We start from the raw sequence: 22329 nt of genomic DNA on the forward strand, positions 1-22329 counted from the left end.
CTCAGGGACTAAATGCAAAGATCAAGTCTACAGAATTAGGGCCTTTTATTTAGATATACATTTTGGTTGTTCATTTTGCCTGGTAGCAGAAGATTATAGGGAGAAGCTGGACTGCTAAAAGCTGCATTGGCTATTCACCACTAAGCCAAATAGAAAATGAGGGATTAGGAGAATCTGTAAATTGTAGTAGTTAGATGAGGTCTGCAAGGGGAGAAGTATCTCATGGCCCAGACCATGGTCATACTTATTCTAGCAAACATAGTCCAGAGCTGCACACTGCATTGTCTTTCTGGCTTTACACTTCACATGAACTTTTAAAGAGAAATAGTCCCTACCTTTAATTCTGTTTTCAACCCAGCCATCCTCTATTCACCGTAGGAACCTTTATTTATTGATCAACTTGACATTACAATGCTAGATTGGCTGTTTTCTTTTTGGGAATAATTACAAAATGAGTTTCCTTTTGCTTGTTGATCAGCTTTCTATACCTATATCCATAGTTGGAATTGAGGGCACGTTACGCTGAACCATGTTCTTTCTGTTACGTTGCTAACTTGCAACATCCTTATCTCAGTGGAATTTCTTTTAGTGTGGTGGGCAGTGTGTGCATAAATGTAATATATAGATGGATAGCTTGTTCCAAAGATTCAATCTCTGTTTCAAAAAGCAGGTTTTGAATATCATGAAAGCTTTTGGAGGTAATTGTTTTGCTTATAGAGAAATAACTGATATTTGATGCAGTCATATATCATCAAACAAACAGCATTCCTGGCCAGAGGATATGGTTGGTAAATACTGTTAGATCCTGAAAGAGGATGGGCTTATGTAGCTTGTGCACAGCGCTTCTAAATTTCTGTGTTTTGAATTTTTTTTTTTGAAGCTTACATGTCTGAAACGGCCTTTAGTTGTCATACATGAACTGTTTGACAAGTCAATTATGGACATCTCATGGTAAGATGTTTTTTATTATTACGCAAAATCTAAAATGTTATTGTATATTTCTGTGCAGTTGTTCACTAGAAGGTCTTTATTTTAAAATGATACAGTGCCATATGCTTTGAGCATTATTTAACTACCACATCAATAACTGAGGCTTTTAATTATGCTATAATATCTTTGATAACTCCGTTAGTTTTGCCTCAGCTCTAACTTTACATATTCCTAATAGGCCTTTATTATCTCTGTGTAGCACATTCTCATCTCTTATGAAGATTCAGATTTTTCATCTGAAGATTTTAAATAACATATTTTCTCACATATATTCCATACGTCTTGCCCCAAAACCAACCAGGGAAGATTGGGGTATGTATTATATATGAGGAAAAGGGTTCGCCACAAATGTATACATTTTGTGGCAGGGGGTGGGCAAGGGGTGGGGGCAGTGTCCCTGGAGCAGTGACAGCATTAATTGCTGTGGCTGTAGGAGCCATGGCACTTAACACTGCCATCACTCTGCTCCTGCCTGCTGCCTCCCTCCCACCCCTGTGAGGAGGGTCTGTAGGGAGCCTCCCAGCCTCTCTCAATGCATCCTGGATTGGGCCCTGCTACCCAGTCCCAACACAAGCAGGCCAGATGAGGCCTCATGATGTGCACACCCCCCTCCCCTCCACCTCCTCCCCCCCAGTTCCATACTCCAGGATAAAATCTCTTCCTTGTATGGGGCCTTTCAAAATAGGGTGTATATCATATTCATGGGTGTAGTAAATGTTTAAAAAAATGGTAATTTCCCTTCTATGTATTTAGGGGAGTATTTGTTTCCATCAGGGGAAGGATATAATGTAAGTAGTTTGTAATAGTGAGAGCAGTGTTATAGTGCAGAAAGACACGTGGACTAAGCTCCTGCTTTTTCATTAAGTTGTATAGAATATATATTCTGTAACATAATGAATGTCATGTATGTCCTGTTAGCTCATCCTCCCCCCTCTTCCAAAAATTCATATTGCTGTGTCTATAAAAGGTTCCCTTTTTCTTCGACATAGAGTTCTTTAAGTGTTCCCACTCACTTGAGTGATCTAAGCTTCTTGGTGGTTTTTCATTCAGAAAAATGAAATAAATAATATATAACAATAATTATATTTCAATAAATATAATTCATTCAAAGGTATTTCTGTGGTCTTTAAGAAGGTAAAGTTTCCACTATGATCAAGAGCAGCAGAAGACTTTTTAAAGTTATGTATTAGGCCTCAAGTAAAGGACAAGGATTTTGTAAAGTAATAAAACGCACTTTAACCACTCACCGCACAGAATATAGTAGCCTTCTGAGGACTTGTTTTCTCTCAAAAGGTATGGAGTCTAGGACAGGCTTCTCTGGTGTCCAGTATTGTATGGGACAACATGATTTTTTCAGTTATCTTCAGGGTAGGTCTCATTCTTGCTATGTTGCAAGAGATCTGCAGTGACCACTGCTTCCTTCCTTCCTTTAGTGGTGGTAATACCACCGTTAGACAACTCTCAGTAGCACATGATGCTGCATGGCATCAAAGCACTGGAGAAAGGAAAACAAGATCTTTGAGCTGCATGCATCAACAGCTTCCATTGTGCTGCCCTGCACTATGTCATCCAGTCCATCTTGGGCTGCTGTGGTGCTGCAGTTGAAGTGGGGAAGATTTCTTTTGTCCTCTGGCCTTGGTGCTCCCCCTGTTGCACATGCATCAGCATCTTGCTGGTTGGCCTGGAGAGAAGGAGGTGGTGGCCATAAGCTGCACCATTCTTGAAGTGCAGGCAAGAAGAGGTAGAGCAGACGGGAGGTGGGCAGGGGGTTGGAGGACCAGGGCATAAGGGTGAGAGTGGAACATGGGAGACACTGCCTGGTGCCTTCCCTAAGGCTTCCTTTCCCTTTAACAACATCAAGTCTCAGGCATCCAATCCCCCAACTCTTTCCCATTGTTCCAGCATCTTCCTACAGGCCTTAAACTCTTCTCCCCATACAAAGAAATTCTCCCTGTTTGTCTTTGACCCTGGTCAGCATACAGGAACACTGGTTGCTGCTAGCTGTCCCCATGCTGATGCCCTGGCACTTGGAGGAGACAAAGAAAGGTTGGGCAAATATGGCCTGTGAGCCAAATTTGGCCTGCCAGACAATTTCATCTGGCCTGTGGGTGGGTGCCCACCAATTCATTGTATTTGGCCCAACCTGCAGTTGCCCATGCTGTGCTCCACAGGGGTCAAGCCCCTCTGTTGCTGCTGCTGCTGCTGCCAGCAGTGGGGGGCTGTGCATCATTGGGAAGGGGAGGGGGGGGCGCTACAGGCACGCCACACCATACCTGCACATATACCTACTCCCCAGACACCCTCCCTCACCCCCCACATGCCCTCCCCCCACACACACCCCCACATCTCCCCCCCAATAACTCCACACCCACCCACACACATTATACAAGAATAAGACTTTATTTTGAGCTATTATGCAATCACCTTTATATACACTACACAAAGACATATAAAGCAGGACAAAAATATTTTTTGAAATAAAATTAAAATATGTTATAGTAGATATTTGAGTTTTAGTATATGATATTTTTTTCTGGTTCCAGGATGGTAACTCCCTTCCCCAAAAAGGAGTACTTTCAGGGGTAAAGGGAGAGGGATGTCCGATGGCAAAGGTCAGCGGTTAGGAATGAGACTTCTAGTCCCAAGGTGGTGACCAGGTGACGGGGCACCTATCAAGGGGTGGGGCTACCCTTGTGACCCTTTACAGCTCACCAAAACTCATTAAGTGGCCCTCCAGCCAAAATAATTACTCACCCCTGAGATAGAGAGAAGGGCCCAAATGAAGAGATGGGGAAGCAGGCAAGAAGGATCTGTGGTAACTAGCAGATATTCCCCTCTAGAACCTGGAGCTGCAGCAACCCACCTCTCAGCAGTATCTCTGAAACCCACTGGCAAACTGCGTCACCTCGCTCTAGGGCAGTGGTCTCCATCTTTTTTAAGTAGGAGAAGGAGATCACCTTTGGCATTTAAAAGCAACCCAAGATTTACCATGCACTGCTGCCACCCCCCCAGCAGGTAAGTTTGTTGGGGGGGGCAGGGGGCGCAGATCGAGGCAGAGGGAGAAAAAATTATTTGGGGGCATGCCTCCCCAGCAGGTAAGTTCCACCCAGCCAGGGCCCCACTCAAGTTACCCCTGCTCTTGCCTCTGTGGCACTGTCCCTCACCGTGGGGGCCTCGATCTAGCCCCCGTCGCTTCCCTCCCACACGGACTGACCTGCTGGGCTTGGGCTTGGGCTTGGGCGTGTGCGTGCATGTACATGGGCACTCAGCCCCAGCCTTGGATTGACTCCAAGAGGCTCCGAGATCTACCGCAAGAGGCTCAGAGATCTACAAGTGGATCTCCACTTGTTGGCGACTACTGCTGTAAGGACTGGCCCACGTACAGGATAAGAGGCTGTCTGCTACCACCTTCTCCTTTGCCTCTTGTGACAGGATGATTCTATGAATCTCAAGGTTCAATCCCACCGATGACTCAGGCTTGGGGTTTTCTCAGTTTCTTTTTATTAAATCTAAAAAATTACATTAAAAAGTTTGTGCAGTGTAGAACGTCACAGTTGAGTGAATCTCACCACAGTAAGAGATGCCAGAATTAAGGCTGAATCTCACTACAGTAAGAAATGCCAGAATTAACTTGGTAGAAACTTGGTTTCAGTTCCCTTGTGTTTGATAGTCTTATTTACATGATCACACGCTTTATTTTCTACAAGGCCTCTGCCTCATTTCCTGCAGAGGAACAGTGGTTTCTCATAATGGATCAGAGTTCCCCAGTGAATGAGGATGATGTCTGTAGACCCATATTTCATTTATTGCAGGAACTGAAAAGCAAGGGATTTGGAACTAGAGGATTGTCTTAGGGTTAAAACAGTGGACCCCACTGCCCAGTGGATTCTATGCTGGCTGAGTCGCTTACAAACATTTGGCAGATGGCTGCAGTGTTCCTCAGTTGCTGAGGAGCTTGGCTTGCAGAGGTTGTGAGGGCGCAAAGATGCAGCGTCTGGCAGTGGAAGATGTATTTTGAAAGGCAGGGCACGCCTATGCTGGCTATAGACTGCTGTAGGGAGCACTGCAGTGACATGTTGCATGCCTGCCTGTGCTGCACCGCAGAATGAACGTAATGTAGCTGTCTTAGAGCAGTGCTGGGCATGTGCCAGTAAGCGTGCCCAGAATAAGGATCTTCCTGTCATGTGCTCTAAGGCAGCTAGGTTATACCTGTTCCAGGGTGTAGCGTGTATGGAATGGGCATGCCAAGCTTCATTGATGCAATCTTTAGCCCAGTGCTGTAATGAAGATAAGTCATAAAGTGCTATAAAAATGCACCCAGGATTAATGGACATCCTTAGCAAAAAAAAAAGAAAAAAGAGGTCTAGAAAATTTGACATATGAGGAGATGTTGGAAGATTTGAGGTTATCTGGTCTGAAAAAGAGAAGATTGAAGGGTAATTTGATAACAGTCTTCAAATGCAAAACAAGTTGTTCATAAAGATCAATTCTTCTCTCTGTCCACAGGGACAGGACAAGAAGCAAGGGTCTCAAGTTGCAACAAGGGACATCTAACTTTGAAATTAGTAAAGGTTTTCTAGGCATGAGGGTGGTTAAACACTGGGTTAAATTACTAAAAAAGGTGGTGGAACTTCCTTTGTTGGTAGTTAAATAGAGGTTGGGCAAAACACTTGGCTGGGATGGCTTATATGGGAATAATCCTGCGATTCTTCCAGTCCTATTTTTCTATTATTCTAATTTGGGCCTTAAATACAGTATCGTCTATAATTTGGAAATAATATGAAGTGACATCATGACGATACATTCACTGCTGTTTAGGAATTACTCAGATGTTACAGCGATGGACATCATAAAATGAGGCAGAGTAGTAATTCTGCATTCTGAGTGGGATCTGAATGCTAAGCAGGCAGTCAGATCAGATGTTAACTAATGAGGATAGAAAGAAATGCAATATGTGAGGTCTCAGACAGTAAGTACTATCCATTCACTCCGAGCACAGAATGAGATGGGTCCTGTGGCAGAAAAATAGTATGAGACTGTAATTAAAGCCTAGTATCATAATGCGCACATGTGAGAAGGGACCAAATAAAGGTTTCCCTGGCCATCTTCAATCCAGCACTGCCTTGATGATGTTACATTTTTGTTATGCAGTATATTTTATAACTTGCAGTCCTGTAGAGTTCTGGTTTCTATATGCCTCATCCATAGATCTTACTGTCAAATTCAGTCATGTTTCCCATACTACCTTGCACCAAAGGTCTTCAAAACATTTTACATGCATTAATGACTGAAGGCCAATATGAGCAAAGGGGTGGAACGTAGAACAGAGTGCCCTGTTATTCTTGTTGTTGTACTACGGTGGCTTTGTGTAGTTTCACTTCTTCTTGGTGGTTTGTTTGGATTTTCCATCTGCAAGTTACACATTTTTTGTGACCTAAAATCATTGGAAATAATAGGTAGCTAATATTTTTGACTGTGCACTCAAGTGTTCTCATGGGCTATTTAAAAAAAACACTATAAAGGATCAGTAGGTAACTTGTTACTTTATATCCTGTTTGGAGAGTCAAATTTGCTTGGCTAAATTTTCTGTAATACAGACCATTTCCAGAAATGCAGTTTCAGTTTTGTTTGAAATCCGACTGACTAGGTCCAAGGATACCTGATACTCTGTCCGCTTGGCGGCTGCTTAGGTTAACCAAGTCTTCTACTGTTGGGGCAGTTCCACTGGGTAGGATACTGCAGATGCTGCAGTGAGGGTAAATAAACCTTTCCCTTTTTCCCTTTCCCTTTCTCTGCAACAGTATTTTGAATTGTTTGCACTTGGGCGGACTTGGCTTGGGACATGTCAGTGTTCTGCCTGTCATGCCTTTCATTTTGCTCATATACCACTGTGACCTGCGAGAGGGAAAATTGTACTGAAGTACTGGGAAGGCAGAGAAAAGGCTTGCATATATACTAAGTTTTAGTTGGAAGACTGTTGCCCCATAAGGGCTGCAATGTTTTACGTTTGTGTATTTTTACTAATATCATGTTCTATAGTAACTGTTAAATCTACTAGAAAAGTTATGGTATGGAGAATTACTGTGTATCAAAGCAATCTGCTCTTGCATGCATATATTTAAAAAAGAGAAACATACAGACTGCTCTGGCCAAAACAAGATACTCTTTGGCTGATTTAATGCTCATCTGGGTTTCCTTTATTGCTGATGCCCCATGGAGTGATGGCATTGCAGTGGAAAAGAGATGTTTGGCTATTGTTTGGCTTGCATACTACATCCTTTCCCCCTACCCTTCATTTGTCTTATCTAGTTAGACTGTAAATTCTTTGGGTGGGACTGCCTGCTATTCTGTGTTGCATAATGGAGCCTCGTTTTTGGTTGGCTCCAAATCACAACCACAATATAGCGTTTCTAAAACCTTAGAGTATGTTTTTCAGTTGCCTATGTACTAAATGCTCCCTCTTGCTCAGTTAGCGGGCATATTTAGCACATGGTTTCTGATGCAAATGGACTTGTGCCCTTTCTTTGTGGTTGTCCTTTTAATATTTCACTTGAAATTTGTCTAGTTTTATTCCTGGTGTTTGGTTTTTCATAGTCCTGGTTGCTGACATGGGTGGGCATGTAGTTCTAAAGCACTTGCTTGTAAATCATTCTATTTTACAACAGATCCTGTGTTGTAACAGAATCTCTCGACTACTCCTTGTTTCCCACTTTGCTTGCTTGAGTATTTGTGATGATAAATCTTATATGAAGTTTTTGCTTGTTTTTTTGTGTTTTAAACTGCAAAGCTTCTCTAGATTGTCTTAACGCAGTCCTATTAGGTTGGTAAAAAGCACTGGTTCAAAACAAGAGTGCGTCTTTACTGTACTGTTTTGCAGGACTTTAAACGGACTTGGTATCTTGGTGTGTTCCATGGATGGATCGGTGGCGTTTTTGGACTTTTCCCAGGACGAACTTGGCGATCCCCTCAGTGAGGAGGAGAAGGTACTGGGAACTCTCAGAATAAATGTGATTGTACATTCTGTATTAAGATCGTAGGCTAAGGACTACTCAGAGAACTTCATAGTGAGACTTGTTTTCATTTTAGAAAAATGTGGTCCTGTCTACTTTCCAAAACCAGAGAGCTTTTTTTTTTTTTTTTAAGTAAAAGTAATCAACTTAACCAATCTGTGGTATTAAATATTCTTTCCAGGGTAGAAACTGTTTGGAAAACACCCATCTGCTTACGTTGCATTATATTGTTGAAACTTTTATGATGGCCTGGCTTCAAAATTATTGTTTTAAAATTATTTTTGGGGCTTTGTATGCAAGTCTTTTTTACTTGCTTTGCTATCAGCTGGTTTTTCACTCGCATTGGAGCTGGCAATTGTAGCTCTGCTTTGCATTAGATGTTATCTGGAAGCATAAACAAAATGATGGGAAAGAAACTCTTTGAATGGCATGTAAATAATACTGAAAGTGCATATGTTATATTGATCCTAATAGATTTGTGTGATGCCTTTATAACACAATTGCTGATATATTGGTAGCAGTTGTAATCAGGTTTTCTTATATTTGCATTTTAACACCTATAGAGCAACATTCATCAGTCTACCTATGGTAAAAGCCTGGCAATAATGACAGAGGCTCAATTGTCCACTACCATTATTGAAAATCCAGAGATGCTGAAGTATCAGCAGAGACAGCAACAGCAGCAGATGGAGCAGAAGAACTCAGCAATAAGGGATGTCACAGGGGCTGCAACAGCAGCTCCCAAAGTTGCAAGCATGGTTAATGGGGAGAGTTTGGAAGACATTAGAAAGGTAGGCCCTCTTGGTTGGTGACTTGACAGCATCAAGTACAAAGCTAATACCTATCAAACAGTCTGTACAGGAGCAGACTGTGATATCCTACTTGTGGTGAACAGCACCTTAGTCCACAAGTAGCTCATTTAAGGTTAATGGGACCATTTGTGGTGTTCTAATGCTTTTAAACTGGAGTAAAGCTACGCAGATTTGATCTGCAAATATTCTTGTAATATATTTATGTACGTTTATGTATGGGCTTCGCAGTGTTCAGAAAAGGAAATCAATTAAAGATACTAGTTGTAAAGCAGGGTTTTGTAGCTTGATTTTATCATGCAGGAGATTAGATATCAAGAACAATCCCTAGATTCACTTCTGAGCGTACAGGGTGACTTGCTTATATTCAGCATGCACAGATTAGAGAATATTTCAGAAAATGGGTTGCATGGCTGGAAAACATCTTTCCAGAAAGGTGGATACAAATCAGAACATATAGTATTTAGAATGAACTGTTTATATTTATGATGATGTCTATGAGAACGAATCAGAAAATAGGGCTCCATTGTGCTAGGTACTGTATAAACTTTTATCAGAAAAGCTATTCTTGTTCCTAAAAGCTTGCAGACTGAAAACCCTGTTTATTTGTATTGACAGGAGATTGAGCAAAAGGTAATAGTTGGGAGTCTTAAGTTCAGAAACATAATTAAAAAATAGTCCCTTCATAACTGAGAAACATGTTCCATATGATGCATCTACCATTGTGTCATTTGGAGGACACATTCTGATTGATTTGATTATTTTTCTCTTCACCAACAGAATCTCCTAAAGAAGCAAGTGGAAACACGGACAGCAGATGGCCGGAGAAGGATCACACCTCTCTGCATAGCTCAGCTGGACACTGGGTATGATTTGAAGCTTTTTGTTTTTATTCTGTCCTCTACTTCCAGCTCCAAACGAAAAGTCATGTCCCTCTTAATTACTTTGTATTTTAAAATGTCTTATCTTCAGAAAATTTTAATTCACAGGGTATTTAGCTTGCTTTGCAACTATCACTTCATCTGCCACCACAATGCAGTCTTTTCTTGGGTAGGAAGCAGCAGCTCTTCTGTGGAGACAATACTGCACGTAAATTTAAAGAAAAATAAATTAAAATTGTAACACAGAATAATTTAGGTGAGGAGACTGTAATAGTCTAAATCAAAATTTGGCTGATATCCAATGGTGAATACCTTTTCCATCATGGAAATTTGTATGGGATCTTGATTGACCATCGGTGCAGTTTTATGTCTCATCCAAAAAAGTTTTCCTTTCTAAAACTGTATTATCTTATTGAGTAATTTAGTTTTAGATCAGGCAGTCTGAACTCCTGTCCTCAGCATGAGCATTTTTGCTTGTATTTTTAAAGAGGGAAAGTTGCATGCAATAGATGTCAAACAACAGGCTCATGAGTGAAAAATAAACTTATTTTTTTAAGAAGGTGCTTAGATTACTCCGTGCTCAGTCTAGAGCGCTTTCTAGAAGATACATCTGCATACAGTGTATTCATGTCAGCCATAAGTTTGACTTAAATGAGCGACTTTCACTGGCAGTATTCTTATATATTTGTGACTATCTGCAATCATCCTTGTGTTCTGTTAATAGTAAGATCTTGATACTCCCTTGAGAAGTTAGATGGGTTGCATCTGAAAAGGCAGCTTATTCTGAGCTTTAAAAGATAAAGCTAATGTTCTGCATCTAACAGCTAACTTTATATTATATAAACACTTTAAATGTTTATTAGAGTTCACCAAAAATGGTTGAGCTTCTCCCCAGCCTGTTCTTCAGCAGTTGGGTAACAGCTGTTACCCCAAAGTAACACATCATCCTTTTATTTTATTAATTAATAAAGGCAGATAAACTAAGATACACCACATTTGCCTCAAATGTATTTAAAATAAGAAAAGAAAATCAATGGAAGAAACTGAAGGTTTAAAAAAAAATTAAAAATCATGTTATCTTCCCACAAAAGGAGATCAAAGTTGGCTTAAAATATTCCTTAATAAACCATGTCAATATAAGTTAGAGATATGATTTTTTTTTTAATGTTTTCTCGTAGGGATTTTTCTACAGCATTCTTCAATAGCATCCCAATATCTGGATCTCTGGCTGGGTCAATGATGTCTTCTCAAAGTAGCCAACAGCTTGTGTCATTAGAGTCCAATGCAACCAACTCCCTCAATACTTCAAAGCCTTCCATAGAACCAACAGCAGCCAGTATAAAACCAACAGATGATGCAGCAAATAAAGATGGGTCAGTATTTGCAAGATGTCTAATTTTTTGCCTTTGTGACTTTTTACAGTTTTTATTCTTCAGAATGATGAACAAATCTGCAGGCCAGGCCTGGAAATGAACTTCTCAAGTGCAACCTGTTATTTATATTCTCGTTCACTGCTCTAAGAATCCATGCTTAAATTTCTGAGTGCAATTAGTAATAATGAAACTGTCCAAAACTGCGGTTTTGGGGCTGCATAAATGGAAATATTGTGTGCAGGACATGGAACTAAATGGTACTAATTAGTGCAGGTTAGACCTCAGCTGGTGTAATGTGCATTTTTGAGTTCTGCATTTTAAGAAAGATATAGAAAAATGAGGGGCAGAAGGATTCCGTGGGGTGAGGGCAGGGGGAGATGGACTAGTAGGTAAATATGTACTTAAAACACTGCTGTGAAGTAGGGACACATGGGAGCCAAATTCAAGATGCATGGACAGTCTTAATTTTAGTGTTCTAACTTGAGTATTGTATTTGGCTTTGAAACCTTACTAATGTTCTTTTAACATTGGCTTTTTTGTATGTAATTTCCTAAATAAAAAGCAAATTGAAAACTAAGTTCTATCTTACTGACATTCATGTGTATTCCCACAAAAAAAGATCAGCAGGATTGAGCCTTTATATTAACCATGCTTCAACTAATGCAGTAAATGACAGCAGGGTATTTATTTACTGATAGTAAAACAATGGGGCAACTAGAAATCTTGGGGTTCTCTTCCGCACTGCAGGGGAAGAGGCTGCTCTGATGTTCACTTTTCTGCCCATTCCCTTCCTCCTGTTCCTCTCATTTTCCCTACCCCCGTCTGTCTATCCTGGTCAGCACATCATATTTTTCCTTCCAGACCTGCTTGCCTTATTCAGGCAGACCTATTTTCCCCATCTAGGCTCGCTGTCCAAGTTCTGGTCATTCCTTCCCTTTTAGTTGCTCATTTGATTTCCTTCTTCCCCACTCTTCTGGTCTTAATCTGCTTCTTGGGAATCTTTTGAGGCTAGCCAAGGTTTAGAGTATACTGACAAAAGAAAGGATGAGTTGTCTTACAATTTATGTATTTCCCTGTGTGGTCAGTTTCATTCAACTTCTAGCTTTGGTAGGAGGTTTTGAATAAGCATTGATTGGTGATCAGGAATATAGGTTTCCAGATTGTCATGTTTTTTCAATCTTTGGGTTTTTGTTCTCTTTTTCCTGAACAGTGTAAATGCTACCTCTGCTTCAGCTGCTCCTCCTGCATCATCTTCTGTTTTAACAACCCCATCCAAGATTGAACCAATGAAAGCGTTTGATTCCAGATTTACAGAACGATCCAAAGCCACCTCAGGGACTGCTGTTGTAACAAATGCAAATCAGACTGCCATAGACAGGTAAGAGACCCTTCAAGTCAGAGAAGGGCAATAAAGCAGAGAGTTAAAGCTGTACGGTTCCCTCAGCTCTGCATGCATTAATGCCAGGTGTCTCAAGATTGACTTGGATCTCCTCCGTAGATGGAAGCCAAGAAGAGGAGGTGCAGGTGATTAAAGTTTTGAGGTAGCATTAGCCATGCATGTTCGTATGTGTTATATGGCCTCAAGCATGTGGGGCCAAAGAAACTCAAAACTTTCAGTTAAAACTTTTGCTTTGAGAGTTAAAATCATTGTGTGTTCTTCATGGAGTATAAAAATAGCTGGTGTGCCTCCATATAACAAACAGTAAACTCCATCCCCACATAAATTATGTTACCATGAGATATAGAAAATATCTCAGCATCCCAGTAGCTGCAGAGAAATTTCAGTGTTCTGTTCTAAAAAAGATCCAATAAGAAATATTGCTTTTAAGGTTCTTGCCTATGGAGCCACAAATTCTTAAATCTAAAAATGAAAACATTTGCTATATGACCAATCTGTGCAGGCTATAACACCTCTATCCACATGTCCCATAACAAATCACATAAAGGTCACTGGTGTTTGCAAGAGAGGTATGTAGTCTGTTTTAAAAAAAAAAAGGAAAGAAAAAGAAAAGAACTTGCTTTACCTTTATCCTATTTCTAGTCCTAAAGCTAACCTTATTAAATTCCAACACCAGTGTCTGTGCATCCCCAAATAAGGAAACAAATCCACACAGGATGATTTGGGTCCATCTATACCTGGTAAATTGTTTGAAACCTATCTTAAAAATATAATTAAAAAAAATCTTTTGTTCTGTAGGGTCTAGCCAGCATGCTTTCTATACATGAAAAAGTATCCTACTAATCACTGAATTCTTTTAATGTGCCAGTAAAGTAGTAGATAAAGGAGAACTGCTTGATGTAATTTTAGAGTTCTGAAAGGCCTTTAACCAAGTCCTGTACACAAGAAGCTTGTAAAGAAACAAAGTGGATATGGGATGAAGGACAAAACATCACGAATCAAAAATTGACTAGGAGAAAAAAGCAAAGAGTAGAATAAAATGTGCTGTTTTTCTCATGGAAACACTCAGTTCTCCTCGCTAGGTTCCATGTAATTTACTGCATAAATAATTTGGAAAATGGGGGTTAGTAGCAAAGTAGCTGAATATGCAGGCAACAGTTACCTAATTGAATCAGAACCAGAGAAGACTGTGGAATTGAAACCCAATCAAGCTGTGTAAATGGAGAAAACAACTCAAAATTTCATCTGCCATTAATAAATGCCAAGTAATATATGTATATGCACCTGTATGTTTTTCATGATAATTTTTCAAGCTCTCTATTGTCAGTTTTATTCCCTTTCACCTCCTGTACTCCTGTCTACCCACCGATGCACCAGAGAAACCTACCTTTAAAAATGTCTTGGAGGTGTTCAAAAGGAGGCTGGACAAGCACCTTGTTGAGCTTGTTTGAGCCCAATAACCTCCTGCCCATGGCAGAAGACCGAACTTGATGATCTTATGGGTCCCTTCCAGTCCTTTAAGTCTATGGTTCTGTGAAATCAACAATAATGAAACCAGTTTCTTTGCATAAATTCAGGTTGCATTGTCTGGTTGGACAGTTGTTCCTCATGTGGAACAGTATCCATAACCCAGTTAAATGAAGTTTATTTACAAAAGTATGGAAGGCTTTAGTTGCTGAGTCTTACATTGGCTTAGTGGTCTGCACTCTAATTTTTCTTTTAAGCAGAGAATTAACTTGAACAAGCTGTATTTTGTACAACCTATACTTGCACAATGAAATTAGAAGTTTTCTCTGGGTTTTGTTTACTTTGCACTATTTTCAATGTTCAGGCAAGCCTAAGAATGGCCTTGCTGCTTGGCTAGAAATACCTGGTGGGTAGGATTGGTGGCAATTTTAGAAACAGCTTGTATAAATGATTTGTTGTTGTTGTTTACTCATGCAGATTGAAGGATCAGAATTTAATTAAAGAAAATAAGCCCAAGGATATCCTGGAGAGTAGCAGTGACAGTGAGGAGAAGATTCCAATTGCTAAACCACTGTCAATACCCAAACGTAAACTAGAACTTGAGGGAGAAACAGTAGAAAAGAAGAAAAAAGGAAGGCCACGAAAAGATTCCAGACTTGTACCTGTGACTTTAACTGTTCAGGTGACTATGGTGTCAACAATTTAATTGTTATCTATAGTGATGACTCTTTGCAGTCTCTAATATTTATTTAATTTTAAAAATCTCATGTTGTCCTTTGTTTTAAATTTAGCCAAGGTGTGTTCAGGGAAGGATCAGAAGTATGAAGGTCCCTGAGAACGTTGTGGATAGTTCTCTTGCTTGGCTGCAAGACTTTAACATAAAGATGCATATAACATCACAGATCTTTGTGGTGTATACATACAAATATAGCGCTTACCTACTAAATAGTACGCAAAGTATTAGAATTAGATGCTGGACCTTTGCAACAGCAACAGATGTTTGCCACTTGATCAAAAAGAAAAAACTCCGTTAGCTGTCAGTAATCTTTAGACTTGGTAGCAGTGACACAATAGAGACATCTTGAGCAATTATGATCATCTAGTCTACGGATGATGGTACAGAGCCGACAAAGTTAGTGCATTACAGCAGTATGTCCCATCTTTATCTGGGACACAATAACTGTCTTTATTCCTAGTATTCAAAGCTGACTTTTTGCCCTGAATCACATGAGGAATTCTGTTAGTTAGTTCATGTTGAAAATGTTAAAGGTGGCCCAGTACATGAAGTAATGATCACATTTATGCTTGTTTGTTCTTTTAAAAAAATTTTTAGCTGCTAGGGAGAACTCAGACCTAGTGTTTATGTAATTAGAAAAAAAAAGATTTTGAACATTTGCAATAGGATTTTTGTGTACAATTAATCATGTGTAGAGGATTTGCTTTGGCAAACATAATCTGCGTTATGGCATATTTGCACGGGAGAACTTTAAAAAATGCCAGTCGTGCTGTTCTATTTGTCCTTAACATTCTATTGCTAAGTATTATTTAACTGTTTAATTGTTTTTTGGGGTTGTTGGTTTTTTTTCAGTCCCCAGCTGCACTGGCCTCTGAGAAGGATGCTATTTGCATCTCTGCACCAGCATTAGCACTTAAACTGCCAACCCCAATCCCTCAGAAATCGTTTACATTGCAAGTAAGTGGGCAGCAGCGAACCCATCATTTTTAAAATGTTTACTTAAGTGGCTTTTCCTCATGTTCAAACGAGACTTGATTACTTTGTCAAAAGGACCCTTAAGATGCTCAGTCTTCATTCTAAATTGAACAATTACACTGCTGTCTGTCAAAATAGGAGGTCTACTCAACTCAGTTTTTTTCAGGGCTGACCTAGAGAGAGAGACACTTGGGAAAGTTAATGTGAATCAGATTAAGTTGTGAAGTCAACATGGATAAGTTGAAGTGCTTTCCACTTCTGTGTGGTTGGTCTTGTTGTCAAGTAAAGTGGTTTTATTGTCCAGGGCAATGCTCAATTAACTTCAGTGATACCAGGCTGCTTTCCTCCTGAACAAGAGCTTCCACATAGTGTTGAATGAGCTGTAAAATATGCATGTTCAGTTTCAGTCCTTTAGTTAGAATCATAGAAAATGAGGGTTGGAAGGAACCTCAGGAGGTCAGCTAGTCCAACCCCCTGCTCAAAGCAGGACCAGCCCCAATTACATCATGCCAGCCAGGGCTTTGTCTACCTGGTTGATTTGCCTAAACTTTCCAGGGTCGTCTTATGTGTAAGACTTTTCCACTGGCTCCTTCCTTCCTCTGTCCCCTACTACTGAAGACATCCCTACAGACTGTTCCCTCCCTAGGTTCCAGTATGTAACCCCAGCTTCCTCTTGCTGCAGCCTCTTTGCTTCCCATCTGACCTGCCTGTACAGCTGATTTGGCTTCTAAGACAGTTGTCAGCTCCCTTCTTCCTTCATTTAGCTTTGGTGAGAAAAGAGGAAAAGTAACAGTAGACACAGTCTGGGTCTAGGGCTTTCTCCTCGCATGTTTGTCACAACCAGATCTCTACAATATTAAGTGAATAGCTGTATAATTCCTCAGAGACCTATGCGCAAAGTAGGAGGACATGCTCAGTGTCTATCGGCTTGTGTGCCTATAAAATGCCTCGTCTGTGTACTTGTAGCACAAAAGTCTGGCTGTAGGCACAGGAATTCTGGAAGGCTGGAGCAAAATCGGATCCAGCTACTGGAATTGCTGCCCAGGAGTTGGGGAAAAACAAAGCATAGAAAAAGTGTAGAAAAATATAAACACTTTCTTTATCTATGTTTTCAAGATGTGCTGGAAGCATCGCTGTGTCTTAGTCCTGAATGGCTCTGTCTCCACAGTCTTTCCCTTTTCAAATAGTGTTGTTCTGTTTTGAGGCCATTTAAAAAAAAAATTGGAAATTTACCACTCTTGTTCCTTAATGTTTTCAGTGCTAAACACTGAAGTATTAACTGGGCCCTGTATTAAACCTACATCATTTTACAGTTCCTTGAGCTGTTTTCCTATATATAAAAAGATATACCCTGTTCTTTTGTAGGTAAGTTCAGATCCTTCCATGTACATTGAGGTAGAGAATGAAATGACCACAGTTGGAGGTTCAAAGCTGAGCAGGCTAAAGTGTAATCGTGAAGGGAAAGAATGGGAGACAGTCCTCACCAGTCGAATTCTCACTGCAGCTGGAAGCTGGTAAGAAAACGTGTTAAAGAAGTAGGTACTTTCAGATAACGAGCAAGTCTTTTGGGCAAGGGAGTCTTTGGGGCTGTATTGTGACACGATTAAACATGCGGTTAGTGGTTACTGTATTCAGGGTGCCTTTGGAAAATTTTCAATGTGTTAAGTATATCCTATTTAGCATTTACATGTTCTTAGACAGCTTCTCTGAATTTTGCTACTTACTGATATACATTTCTTGAACATGGATACATTTTGTAAAATGTTCACTGAAGTGTACTGTTACAGTTCATGTCTGGCTTACTTTTAGAAGGTTATATGATTGCTCAAGCATGCTACAAAATAGTCTTAAAACTTCTCTTCCTGTTAACCCATTTTAGTCCATTGTTTTTCATCCCCTTTCCCCCTGCCACAGCACCTATTCTGGGGACGTTGGCTTTCTTTGTGACTCCTGTTGATTTCTGCTGTTTAGCTTTGTCATTAGTTCTTTTTTAACCCTTTTACAATGCTTTGGTATTCAATGTGGCAGGGGGATAAATATAATATGCTCTGCGTATAGTCCTGATGGAAGCCTTATCATTCTGTTTGCTCTGAGAGTCCTGACCTAACCAGTATCCCTATTATGCAATTGTCAGACACCAAGTCTCTGCTTTAAATGTCTCCATTAAAGTGAACTAAAACATGAGAAGTAACAATTGCTTACTCAATACTTCCAAAACAAAACTTAAAGGAACATATTAAATAGGTTCTTTTTTGGGGAGTAAAAATGTCCTCTGAAATATCTGCAGTTTCTCCTGCTTACTTGTCTCAACTGTTACTGTTTAACTTCCACATCAGAAATTGAGTTTAAAGTTTGTGTTCTTCTTGAGGTCAGAACTATGAGAGACCCAAAAATTCATGTAAAACCCATAATTACTCACATACCATACACACACCTTTTCCCCCATAACTAGCCCTGCAAAACTGGGGGGTGTATTTTAAGCAAGGAAGCTGTTTTTTGCTGGAATGGCGGCTGGCTTCCTGGTGGGCTTCTGACCACGTGCAGGAGGGGTGGAGCCTGTCCTTCAGCATCACCTGTTCTTCATCATTTCAGCTCCACAGCTAAAGCTTTAACCCTGCCTCAACCACTGCCAAATTGGCTGACAGAGTTAAAGCTTAGCTGCAGAATTTCAAGGAGACAGCGAGTGATGCCAAAGAAATAGACCATCTGCTCCATGCAACCAGCATTCAGTCATGGGAACTTTTTTTGCATTCTGCCTTCCCAAAACCAAAATGCCTGCCTGCCTTGGAAGTGTATGGTACACAAGGAAATAGAATAGTTTTATACTGGGTTTCTGAATGGAACAAAGTAAACTCATGAAGCTCTGACAAGGTTTTCTTGGTTGCATTTGGAAGGTGCTGTATTTTTGTAGAGTTACATACATCATTTAAAAAAATCTCTTAATTAGCCAAAGTGGGTTCAAAGGTCAGCCCAAGGTTTGGTTACCATGGCTTGTGTTTTAGGCTACTCAAGACGAGTGCTAGTTACAAAACTATGTACAGCCTTCTTTGTTTTAGGCATGCCTTGTCTTCCATAACAGGAAATTGCAAGTGCCTTGCCCCTCATGTCCTTTATCCAACATTTAGACTAAAAGCATTCTTCAAAGCAGGCTAAAACAATGGTTCTGAAAAGCTAAGGTAAATTTCCCTCCCTCGCTCTATTGAAGGAGATTCTAAGCACTCCTTTTTCCATGCTAGGACTCCTTTGCTGGCATAACAATTGTCCAGCACTTTTATTTGAAGGATACATTTGGGTTTTAACAGCAGGGTTTTTCAATCTTCTTTTAATTAATTTTGTCATTTAGAAATTCTGTATTTCCACTCTTTCCAGGGGTCAGGCCTGAGAGAGCACAGCATCTTCATCCCACTTTCTCTGCTAGGCCTGGGTATAAAAATAATCTGTCTAAAAAGCCCAGTAGGATTGAAGGGCTAGCTTTGTTAATCAGCCATTTCCTCTCTTTCCCACTAATATGCGATATTAACCTCCATCCTGAGTGGGGAAGAGACTTGAATTTAAAACTCAAAACCACATTTTTCCCTTTTTTTTCTTTTTTCTCTTTTACCTTTGCTGCATAACTATCATCAGTAACTCAAGGGATCCATTCAGTTTATGCAGCTTTCAGTTTTACTGAATTCCAGTGTTTTCTGTTGATCCTTTTCAGTGACATTGTGAGTGTAGCCTGTGAAAAGCGGACCTTGTCAGTATTTTCAGCTTGTGGTCGTCGTCTTCTTCCACCTATAATGTTGCATTCGCCCATCTCCACCCTCCATTGCACAGGTCCTTATATAATGGCTCTCACCACTGCTGCTACGCTCTCTGTGTGGTGAGTACCAAATAGGCTGCCATGGCAAACAATGGTCATTGGCTGCATGTGATTTCTTAGCCTGTTACTTCTATTCAATGAATGTGAGAGATTGTTTTGATCAGTGGTTGGGTTGGTGACTTATTGTGTTGCTGCTTCAGGTCAGCTTAGATCTGGATCCAGGGTTTTTTTGTGGACATGAAATCACCCAAAGGGCCCATTGTGCAAGACTTGAGCCCTCTTGGTTTCCTTTTAAGGGCTTAAATGGCACTCTGCATGGGTGAAAAGTCCATCCTAAAAAAGCACGTAATTTATCATATCCAAGGGTCATTAGTTTGAGCAACTTTCTAGGTCAGGGTGATTATGCATGTTGGAGATAAAGTAAGTAAAATACAAATGATTCAAGTTCTCATTTTCATTAAACCAACATTGGAAGGAGCATTATGATTTGTGGTTTAGCAGTTCAGGTGTGGGTTTCAGGAGTTGGTAGGTTAATTTCCAAGTTCTGTTGATTTGCCGTTTGATTTTGGGCCACTCAGTCTCTATGCACTTTAATCTACTTATCTGTAAAAAGGGGCAAATAAGTCATACTTATCTCAGAATGTTGAATGGCTAAATGTTGGCCAAGTATGAGGAGATTTTTCTGGTGAAAGGAGCCACAGAAGCACAAATCATTCTAACTCTATAACATATAGCTCTGCCACCTTAATTAGTTAACATCCTGATAAAAATGATTAAAACAATTCTGGGAAGTTATTTGTTATATGATTGGGAGTATTTCATTTGTTTTTAAAGTCTAGATTTTTCCTTTTGTATCTCTCTGCAGGGATGTTCATAAACAGTTAGCAGTTGTTAAAGATGAGTCTCTGCAAATATTATTATCAGGTAACAAAAGGGTACATTTACTTACTGTCCTGAGTCTTGTAGCCCTCCTGCAATATGTAGACCCTTTAATGAAATGTTAAAATTCTACTGAGCCCTAGAAAGCAAGAACAGTGGGTTTTCTTTTTTATGTAGTTGGGTGTTAAATGGAAGTAACTGGGTAATGTTGTATTATGACAGAAACAATTGAGGGAGGCTATAGAGGATGCTGGAATTTACTCCATTCTGGTTCATTTGTAAATGTGTAAATGCAGGGTTGTAGGGTTAGTATGAAATACTTTCTAATCCTAAATTTAAATCCACTTGGTATTAGAGTCCCCATTGTATAACTTTCATATAGCGTTAAGTATAGTACAGCTTAATAATGGATAAAAGATTTAAAGATCATCTTAAATTTAAGATTTAAAAACTCTTATGTCCCTGCCAATATTTAGCAAAGGAAGAAAATTAACCTTTCAGTGTACACACATGTGCACACATTTTAATATCAACTGTATCAATCAAAGTTAAAAATGTCTGTCCATATGTGTGTAGTATAGAATGCAAATAATCTTCATGTATAGTCGCATCTGATCAGTCAGCCATGTACTCAAAAAGACTCTAGGATCAGGATATGCTGAAAAGCCAGAAAAAAAGGTCCATTACCTTTTTTTATAGCACATTCTTTCCAAGCATACTTTATTAGAAGATTAAATAAAGATGAAAGCTTTCTCTTGAGAAATAACAAACTTAAGTAACAGTGTGAATATTCAACCATAATATACTGTAAATATCTATTTCCTTATAATTAGTGTTTATGTATCTTGTACCTTCCAAAGATAATATCATGACAATTGCAAAAGAATGATGCATGTTACATTACACTGGCCTCAGTCTGCCTGTGGCATGCTGCGTGCATTCTGTGAGTCCATTCCTTTCATTGCCTCAGTTTCCCCTCCAAAAAAATGGGCACATGACATTGCTTCTTTTATCAATAGAACTGTTGTGAGGATTCATTAGTGGCGTTACAGCCCTTTGAATATACAATATTCTAAATGTTATATAATAATTATCGCAAAGGAATCATGTGTTCTGATTTGATCTATAGGAAGTGATGCAACAGTCTCTCAAATCTTGTTGACTCAGCATGGTATACCAGTAATGAGCATGTCTGATGGAAAGGCATATTGTTTTAATCCTTCTCTATCTACGTGGTAAGTTACACATTCTTTCCTATTTTATAAAGCTTTCTGTGTTGACATGGTATCGCTTCTGATTTACTGCCACTTTACCCTGTACTTGAAACTAAGCCAAGCAGGAACAGACTAGGCTTGTCTGTTGCTTTGCTCCCACTGCCCCAGTATGTGAATGGGTGGGCCAATACTGTTAGATTTTTATTATTAAGAGTTGTTTAAAATATGCAGCTTAGGCCTGTAACTTTCAAGGCTTTTGTTTCCTTGCTATTTTTCCTAATGACTACATACATGTTCTGGTTGGTTATTTTAGGGTTTAACTGCCAGGCATCTAGCAACGATATAAAATAATCTTTTCTTTTTTAGTCATGTTTTTTAATATGAAAGATTAGTTATTGGGAAATTAGTCTGAAAAAGCTTTCAGGAAGTTCTAGAGTTCTGCTGGGTTTGTATGGGAATTTGTGTTTCTAATGTTGTGGTCTATCTCACCTCCCTGCCCTCCCTTTTAAATAGATTGAGAAAACATGCTCAGAATATCCCACTTTTACTGCCTGGCATCAGTTTGTTTGTATCCCAGGCCAATGAGGAAGGGAAGATAAAATTTCAGCCATTCTCCGACTTTCTCATTGTGTTTCTATTTTCCACATCATCAGAATTATATAAAACAAAGATTCTTTTAGTTGCTAGCTCAAATTAACTGTTATAAGCAATCAAGATCAGTGTAAATGCTGTTGTCCTTTTACATCTGAGCTGTCTGATAAGCTTAAAATTGGTCTTCATTTAAGAACCCGTTC

General features: G+C 39.6%; 1 protein-coding gene across 1 annotated transcript in view; it reads left to right on the top strand.

The window, feature by feature from the left end:
- Positions 1-22329, top strand: part of LOC102573332 (protein HIRA) — a 57898-nt gene that overhangs the window by 29884 nt on the left and 5685 nt on the right. The window contains exons 10-21 of the mRNA XM_019486588.2: positions 881-951; positions 7868-7973; positions 8564-8791; positions 9590-9675; positions 10869-11063; positions 12274-12441; positions 14407-14611; positions 15518-15622; positions 17006-17154; positions 19341-19502; positions 20308-20366; positions 21451-21556. Of these exons, the coding sequence (XP_019342133.1) occupies positions 881-951; positions 7868-7973; positions 8564-8791; positions 9590-9675; positions 10869-11063; positions 12274-12441; positions 14407-14611; positions 15518-15622; positions 17006-17154; positions 19341-19502; positions 20308-20366; positions 21451-21556 (1640 nt within the window). The remainder of the gene's footprint in view (positions 1-880; positions 952-7867; positions 7974-8563; positions 8792-9589; positions 9676-10868; positions 11064-12273; positions 12442-14406; positions 14612-15517; positions 15623-17005; positions 17155-19340; positions 19503-20307; positions 20367-21450; positions 21557-22329) is intronic.

The sequence above is a fragment of the Alligator mississippiensis genome, chromosome 10 (assembly GCF_030867095.1).
Source record: "Alligator mississippiensis isolate rAllMis1 chromosome 10, rAllMis1, whole genome shotgun sequence".
NCBI lineage: Eukaryota > Metazoa > Chordata > Crocodylia > Alligatoridae > Alligator > Alligator mississippiensis.